The sequence below is a fragment of the Carassius gibelio genome, chromosome A3, assembly GCF_023724105.1.
Source record: "Carassius gibelio isolate Cgi1373 ecotype wild population from Czech Republic chromosome A3, carGib1.2-hapl.c, whole genome shotgun sequence".
Taxonomy (NCBI): domain Eukaryota; kingdom Metazoa; phylum Chordata; class Actinopteri; order Cypriniformes; family Cyprinidae; genus Carassius; species Carassius gibelio.
The window spans coordinates 9,766,269-9,775,181 of NC_068373.1; the positions used below are offsets into that span (position 1 = coordinate 9,766,269).

The following is an 8,913-nucleotide window of genomic DNA, read 5'->3' on the forward strand; positions in this document are numbered from 1 at the left end:
ACAGAAAGGAAGGAGTAGAGTGATAGAGAAAGAGATCCTCCTGACAGATGGAGGTAAAAGGGGAGGAGCAGTGAGCGAGAGCGTTGAAGGGAGGAGGTTGAAGGGGCTGGGGGTCAGGTACACAGACAGACCTCAGCATCCATGGTGCCTGCTCAGACAGCTGAAGTCGAAGGGTAAGTCTTATACTACCACTATTAAATAACTGCTTGGTTGAGCAATGATGTATTGTATCTGATAGGATCTGATCTAATCTGACATAAAAAATGATGTAATGTCATGTACACTGAACCTAAAATATATTTGAACCCTTAAGCCTCAGTTAAAAATGCATGACATTGCATTATTTTTCAAAACAAGCAGCATTCATTTCATGTAAAACATTTCACAAAAAGGAATTTGTTTATAAATCATTAGAAATACTGTTGGATTGTTACATTTTGTAGTTCTAATTCATTCTGGAACTGGAGGAAAATCCACTACATCTGCTAAAAAAAATCACCCTGCTGCATAAAAGTAATCGCAAAATGACTATAGAATTGTAGTTCTGAAAAAAGGTTTTTAGCCAGATTTTTATGTTGATTAATACAACAAACTACATTTTTAAGAGTGACTTCGGGGTCCAGATCATTTCTGTCAACAATAAATTAGTGGTAAATAATCACAATGCATTGATTTATTTAAAAAATAACGGTGTACTTGCAATATACAAGTTGGTTTGTATTAATCTTTAGGTGCTCTTTAGAATAACCCAAAAGCTAGGAAATGCTGAAGCATTTAGTGAAACCAAGAGTGTGAACCATATGTTTGCAGCGATCACTCAGATAAGGAGTTGAGGTTTAAACCTCTGTGTCAAATAAACTGTATCGGAATTACTTGTCAGCCACTTTTAAATGTGTTCAGGTGAAACCGCACCGTCAGTGTTTGCTGTAGACTGTCCTGTCATTGTTTGATATCTCTCATCGCTTTGGCCGTTGGTATACACAAAACGCCTCTTTACAAGAAGTCACCTTACGGTTATAGCTTAGGGTTTCTGTTGTTGTCTGTGGGTGTCATTTTGTAGTGTTAGTGGAAATTGCCTGTGTAAACTTTGACCACCCACTCACAAAGAGGGGCGCGCTGCTGACAATGGCCCACTCAGCAAAAGAGACAAAGGTAGCCTGCATCATATACGTAGATCTAAAACTCATCTAAAGTTCATGTCAAAAATTTTGCAATGGAATTCAATATGCATGCTCTGCAGTTTACCGTATTTTTTGGGCAACATCCTGTCAGGTAGAAAACCACAGCAATGCCATTCAAAAGTGAAAGTCTGGATTTTAAAAATTAAAGCTCTTTTGGCTGACTGGCTATTTGCATAATTATTAAATATAGGGAAATATAACACCAACATTTCAACCTTGTTCTAGATATTCTTCAACACATCTTCTTTCGAAAGTAAGAAAGTAACTTGTATAGGTTTGCAAAAATATGAGGGTATGGAAGCCTTTTTATGCCAGGGAATAAAAATGTAAGAAAATAAAATTAATTGCAACATTTTATCTCACATTTCGTACTTTGTTTCTCTGAATTCTGTGAAAAAAGTTAGAATAGTAAGACATAAACTTGCAATTCGGTGCAAGGCAGAGATATAATCTCACAATTCTGAGAAAATAATTTAGAATTCTACGATAAAAAGTCACAATTATAAAAAAAATATATACAATAATTAGAGATGTAAACTCAGAATTCTGAGAAAAAATTAGAATTTCGAGATATAAACTCAGAATAGTGAGACGTAAATTCAAAATTTGCGAGGAAAATATTCCAACTTCAGAGTTGCGAGAAACTTGAAAACAGACATCCATGAGGGTGAGTAAACAATGACCGAAGTTACTTTAAACTAACATTAAAAGGATTTTAATGTGTTTTTTTTTCAGTGTTCATCATCTGGTCGACTACATCTTGTATTCATTTTTCTGAAAATTCTTAACTTTCTGTAAAGTTGCTTTGCAATGATTGTATCATAAAAAGCGCTATACAAATGAACTTGAATTGAATATATATTTTTTTCAATGCCAGGGAAGTCAATGTTCTTCAAAATATTTTCGTTTGTGTTCAACAGAATAAACAAACACATGGTTTAGAACAACTTGATGGTGGGAAAATTTATTTAGTTTTTTTGTGTGAACTATCCCTTTAAACGTCGGAGCAAGGCCTGTTCAGGTATAACATTGACAATAACGATAATATTGACAGCCAATCAGAGCTTCAGATGACTTAAATGAAGCGTGCACGATACAGTAAACAGAACATTATTGTCCACATCATAGTTATTGTTCTTGGGTTTTACAGGCTTTAATGTGGACTTAAAATCATGCAGCTTTGTGAGGAAAATTGTGCTATATAGTTAAATAATTGGCCGCACGATTTTGCCTTGCATATAACAAAACGGATATAATTTTATCCTTTTATTGAATCATGTTCCTGTAGCTCAACTGGTAGAGCATTGTGCTATTAAGTGCAAGGTTGGGGTTCGATTCCCCGGGAACACATGACAGTTAAAAATGTATAGCCTGAATGCACTGTAAGTTGCTTTGGATAAAAGTGTTTTCTAAATGCCTTAATTTACATTGATTTGTTTAATCATCCCATTTCAGTGTGACCAACTTAAATCTTGCTTCCCAGGAGCAATATGGTCTAATTTTGTGCATTTCTATATGTCACTTTCAGCCACAGGTAAAGACCAGCTACATTTGCGGTCTCGTTCTTAGTCATAGTCTCCATAGCGACAGTTCGAGTTATTAGCAGAACACCATCGATCACATCATCTGACTACCTCACAAAATATGATAGAAACCATAGAAATAGATATTTAGGCGATAGATTAATGTAACCACAGTGGTGCTGCATTGAGACCAAGTGTTAACCCCATACACTCTTATAAATAAAGGTTCCAAAATAGGTGTTTTGTTTTGTTTTTCGCAGTGATGCCATAGAAGAACCAATTTGATATTTAATACGATTTTATATTCTAAAGAACCCTTTTTCACTATGAAGAACATTTTGTGTAATGGAAAAGTTCTTTGGATGTCAAAGGTTGCTAGATGCAGAAGAGAAGCCAAATTTAGAGTTAAAATTCTTACAGTAGCATGTGCTGCACAAATAGATGGAATATTAATATATTGTGTTGATATATTTTAGAGTGTTCAGTCATTCAAAAAGTAAAATTATCATCATTTCCTCACCTCATGTCATTCCAGACCTTTTCTGTAATGCAGATTTTTTTAAATGTCAACTTTTTTTTAAAGAAGTGTGTTTTACATGTGTGTTTAAGATCCAAGGAGTGATGAAGGATTACAGACACACCCCTCTCTTCATCTTCATCTTCATCGTATTTTATGGAACTGGCCAGTCCACGCAAAGAGGTACCTAGCAAACACAGAACGTTCCCCTAACATTAGCATACGGTTCCCGTTTAGATATTATATTTTTACAGCCATAAAATAATGTTTCCAGAATGTTGCAGGGAGTATTTTTTTTAGATAACTTTAAAATAATTTATACGGAATGGTCCCTAATAATTATTCTTAGCGGGATGTTCTGCAAACCCTAGAAAAAAGATAATTATTTTTCTAAAAAAAGAAAAAGAAAAGTTTGTTTTTGGAATGTTCTGGAAACCAAAGAGTAACATTTCCAGAACGTTCTGAGAACCAAGTAATGTTAGTTTGGTGTATTTACCTTCATCTGTTTTGTAGGGAGCTCTGTTTTTAGCGTTATGAATATCGAAATTCAAAGCACGTGTTTTCTTATCTCTTCTTGGTTCAACCATAAACAGCAGGTCTGACCTGTGTGAATGACTACGTGACGAACATTTCGTGCGTGTGGTGGAACTCTACAGATTTCTCCGGCCAGCAATGTGAGCTTGTGGGGAAAAGTGATACAAAAAGGTTTGAGGTTTCAGTTTCAAGTCTCAGAATAGGCCATTTTAACATTTCTCAACAAACCTTCTCAAATCTGAATTGAACTGAAATGTGTTTGTAGATCATGTGAGCTGGTGCCACTGAGCAGTCAAAGACATCATAAGAGAAGTTGTTCTTTGAATTTTCACCATCGTGTGAGTAGAAATAGATGAGATTTAAGTTGAATTATTATCGACACTGATTGACATGTATTCTTTTCCAACATTCCCCTCTCTTTAACAGAACTTTTTTTTCAAGAACAAAATCTGGTTGAATGTAACCTGTAATGGATCAGCCATTTTTGAACTGCATTATCATCCTGCCAGACACAGTAAGTGGATGAATTTCTGCTATCGGTGGGTTGTAGATATATTTAAAATGCCAGGTAAATGTAAAAATGAAACACACACACACGTACAGTGTAGCAGTCAAATAAAATGAATCAAAGATCATATGCAAAGCTGTGTTGGAAAAGCGTGTGAATTTCAGTAATTGGATGGATAATGGTCTTTTTAATCCTTGACACAATTAGACAAACACTTTAATACCTTTTACACAAAGCATTTAGGAGACAAACTTAGTGAAATCTATGATTAATGGAAACAGGACTTGCTTCTCAGCGACTGCGACTTGCTTTTGCGAGCGTCTGTGTGGCACGCACTCAGACAAACGTTAACTTTACGCCACTGAAATGTAAATGATATCATGTGTAGAATTAAACGTGTGTATTGCACATATCCAGTGTTTTATATATATATATATACATTTTCTGAGTTATGTGTGTGTGTGTTTGTGTGTTTAAGCCACTATTAGAGGTTTCAGTCACTGTAAACCCCCCATTATCCGTATGCTGCTTGCTGTGTATGAATTTAAGGATGCTACTTGTATAGTTTACATTTAAGCATTTGTAACTTACATCACAGTCAAAGTGTACATCAGTCCCTGCATTGCCTATGAATGAAACCTATGTCTTTGCTGTTGCTAGCACCATGCTCATTGTAAAGGTCCCTCATGGTGGTTTGTATTTTATTTTTGTTTTTATATGACAGTTAAGACACAACCACCAGATAAGCCCACTGTAAGCGGGGACAACATAACTTGGAGTACAGGCAATAACTTTCCAAAATCCCTAAACTCTTATGAATCTCAGCTGCAGTTTAAAGCCGCAAATACAAGATGGGAGGTAAGTGAGCACTTTTTATTTAACTATTTAATGACATACAATTACATGCATTTAAATCTTTACTAACCTGCTCAAATATAGGCATCGTTTTAAATGTATTTTTTGTGTTTATGTGTATGATTGCCTATTTTTGCATGCTTCTGCGCTATAGACGGCAGCATATGTGAATGTCTCTCACGAAAGATACGTGCAGCTGGACATTAATAAACTGACTGTAGGAGAAGAGTACCAGGCCAGGGTACGTGTGAAGCCTGATGAGCCCCTAAATCAGGGTTATCTTCGGGGGGAATGGAGCGACTGGAGTCCTGCTGCGTCCTGGAGGTCTGAGATTGGGCTGCCAGTGAAATCTTCAGGTGGGGCTTCTTGACCGGCCCTCTTATATTTGGCTGTGAGTTAAGATGATATTATATTTCATGCCCGCATTTCTTTTTTTCAGTCACTGATGATTCTGTTGTTCTGATCATTGGATTCCACATATTGATTGTTATTGCTGTGTTTTGTTTGGCCATCTATAAGTCAAAGAAAAGCAGCCGGTGAGTATTAGATGTACATGTGATATGTCTTGATGTCTTGATGGCCCTTCTTTTATTTCGTAGCATATCCTTGTTGTGTTTTTCTAGCTCCTCCTCCTGATATATATACATTTTTTTGTATAATTATTTATTTTTTTCAACAAACGACTGAAATCACACAAGTCTGACTTTTAAACAAGTTTTTTAACAGTATTGCAAAAGCCCTCACAGAGAACACGAGCAAAACATAATGCACACATTTTAGTTTGACCTCCTGAGGTGGATGAACAACATTTTCTAAAGCTCAAAGCCTTGTTATTGACCCTTCGTTGGAGAAGAACAAATATTTGACCTCATTTTTTTTCAAGACGTACAAGCCCTAGTTTTTACTCTATTTGTGGAAAGTGCTGTGTGGGCATGTGTGTGTAGGTGTGTGTGTGCGTTTCTACCTACAGTATTTCCGTGTCATGTTGGTGTCTGCACCTGATATTTGTGTTTGTTTGTGCATCACATTTCTTTGCAGATCATTTAAACCGAACAATCTACACGTACCAGACCCCTCCAAATACTTCCAGCCTCTTCACACGGTTCATGGTGGAAACTTCCGGGTGAGTTGCATGTGCGCTATGCTAGTTTCCAAAGTGCTTGTTCGAACTAAATTTGATGCCAGTACTCAATTTTTTTTTTTATGTTAATGATAATAACAACACTCTCAGATTCACACGTTGCTCTTCCTATGCAAAACCCTACCCATAAAACACTCTCAAACACACCCATGTTAACAGATGTGGCTGAAACCTGCAATTCTTGCAAATGCCTACTCGTGTCTTCTTTCAGCAAGCCACAGAGCACACACACACTGACCGCGTGCGTTTCCTCTTACTCGTCCACAGAAATGGCTGGGCTGTCAGAATTCTGTCGGGCCGTTTCTTACCCCTCAGTCATGTGACGATATCTCACCTGTGGAGGTCTCAGACTTTTGGGACGTGTCCTTGACGGATCCAAATGCTCGGATGTCTGCTGCCGCGCTCATTCGCTCCAATCAGATGGACTCTGGACTGGACAACAGCGGCACTAGTCGTCGATCATCATCTGGTATCTCTAACATGGGCTACTTCTACAGCAAATCCAACACAGGCTCTCTTCACCTCGAAACCTGCCCCGTCTACTTCACCTACCACCCCGAGGAAGGCACAAGCTCCACTCTCTCGTCCCCTGGGTCTTCATACGAATGTCTGCAATCCCCAAGTTACCAGACAGAACAGCCCATGAGCCCAGACTCAGGGTTCGACATGCCTGAAGAGGACGAGCAAGAAGATGAAGACATCAGCGGCGCGGAGAGATGTGCGGCTGAAGGACATGCGCTGGTTTCCTTCATTATATCGCTGTCACGGGGTTCCCATGATGCAGTTCGCCCAGCAGAGCGTTTCACTCCAGCGGCCGTCGTCACACCGTGGTCTGAACCTGTGAGAGCATCTAGTTGCGTTTCCAGCTCTGAGTCTGCAGAGGGCGCTGGGATCAGACCCTCCTCCATGATTGAGCCCAGCGGCAGTGGATATCTGACCCTGAAGGAGATGCAGAAATACAGCAACAAATCCATCTGAACCGAGGCCTAGTCCATCTCTGTCTATGTGTATAAGTGAGACCAGGGTAGAATAAAACTTATTTTTGAACTTGAAACTTATTCTGTACAGACAGATAGAGTACAGTTCTAATGTTTGGGGTCAGTAAATGTTTTTGGCAGAAGCCTCTAGCATTCACATGTATGTACATAAAATGTAATTTATTCCTATTAGTCTTCAGTGTCACATGATCCTTCAGAAGCATTTTTATTATTATCACTGTTGAAAACTGTTTATATTTTAGTGGGACACCGTCTTAATCTTCCAGGATTTTGTACTGAAAATACGTTTATTTGAAATAGAAATCCTTTGTAACATAAATGTCTTTACTGTCACTGTTGATCAGTTGAATGCGTCCTTGCTGAATAAAAGTATTAAAATGTGCTGACCCCAAACTTTTCAATTGTAGTGTACCTTTTGAAGATGATTAATATTCATGAAAAACTGTTTGATTCCTTTGTGCAGCAACATGATAAGCTAGATTTAAAGACATCTTGAATGTCAGTACCACTGTAATAAGGACGATACAAAGTAAGTTCCAGCTCAGATAACATGTTTTTGTGTGGAAAGGGTCAAGTTGAACTGAGTGTCAGATGCTGATATGAACCCAGAACATTCCTGTTAAGTGATTGTTACGCTTTTGTTTGACGCATATGTGTTTAACACATCTTGCTTTATTGATTTAATGTTGTTTTATTTAGCGAATGTTAACTTTAACTGCTGGGGAACCTTTCATGTTGCTTCCATTTCATATTTTCATTGGTGAAATATAATTGGGCAAAAATGATTTAGCTGTTCAAGTCTCCAATCTGAACACTTTCTGTATTCAAAATCGAGCGCAAAGCATTTGCTTGATTTTTCAGCTGCTATATTAATGACTATTTCAAGTTCATCTGACTGCTATGAACATGGTATAAAAGCTGCTTCTTTTTGTCAAATGTGAATTATTTGTTTAGAACAGTAGTTGTTTTGACTGCACGGCAAATCCATCAATACCTAAGCCTCGAGGTTGTTCGGGGGGAAAATCCTAGAGATATTACAATATATATATATATATATATATATATATATATATATATATATATATATATATATATATATATATATGTATACTCATATCTATACGTTTTCTAACAGAACGTTTTAAAGCAACTGTATGCAGTTTAGTGTATTTCTTGGGAATTTCTTACCCGCTCACCAAACCTACATGCTTCCAGAACAAACATTTCAGGAGAACATGGAAAAGAAACAAAAGCCTTTTGCTTTATAAGAAGCCAGTGTACCATCAGAAAATGATTTTAAAACCGATATTTCAAGGTCTAAAAACAAACATACATACAGTTGCTGTGAGGACTTTAGTTGCATAATTTGAGCATTTCTGGATCATACCTTTTAGAAAGCTCTAGCATTAAACTAATCTGTGTTCACTTTTTTCTATGCTAGTAAAATAGGCATTTTTATTTGATCAAAGAATGCAATTCATTTTGTACTTGTTGCAATTACATAATACTTGTTTTATGATTGTTACTTTTTTTTGTATTAATTAATTTTCCTATGTATTCTTGAATTTTGTGGAATGGAATAAATTCCCCAAAATATGATGATGTGAATTTCATGTTGTTTACACAAAAAATCTTGTGTGTGTGTGTGTGTGAACG

At 37.0% G+C, this 8,913-nt stretch overlaps 1 protein-coding gene across 1 annotated transcript; it reads left to right on the top strand.

The window, feature by feature from the left end:
- Positions 1 to 8,327, top strand: il2rb (interleukin 2 receptor, beta). The gene is made up of 10 exons (XM_052541967.1): positions 1 to 173; positions 3,314 to 3,404; positions 3,815 to 3,926; positions 4,021 to 4,093; positions 4,182 to 4,269; positions 4,988 to 5,121; positions 5,273 to 5,474; positions 5,558 to 5,654; positions 6,157 to 6,241; positions 6,527 to 8,327. The coding sequence occupies exons 2-10, from the start codon at positions 3,326 to 3,328 to the stop codon at positions 7,235 to 7,237; spliced, it is 1,581 nt and encodes a 526-aa protein (XP_052397927.1). The 5' UTR covers positions 1 to 173; positions 3,314 to 3,325; the 3' UTR covers positions 7,238 to 8,327.
- The last annotated feature ends 586 nt before the right edge of the window (positions 8,328 to 8,913 follow it).

Bases quoted from the DNA above. Each gene is read 5' to 3' on its own strand.
- il2rb (XM_052541967.1), top strand. From the start codon at position 3,326: ATGAAGGATTACAGACACACCCCTCTCTTCATCTTCATCTTCATCGTA. The intron at 5,475-5,557 runs GTGGGGCTTCTT...TCTTTTTTTCAG, and splicing joins GCTGCCAGTGAAATCTTCAG to TCACTGATGATTCTGTTGTT. The intron at 6,242-6,526 runs GTGAGTTGCATG...ACTCGTCCACAG, and splicing joins TTCATGGTGGAAACTTCCGG to AAATGGCTGGGCTGTCAGAA.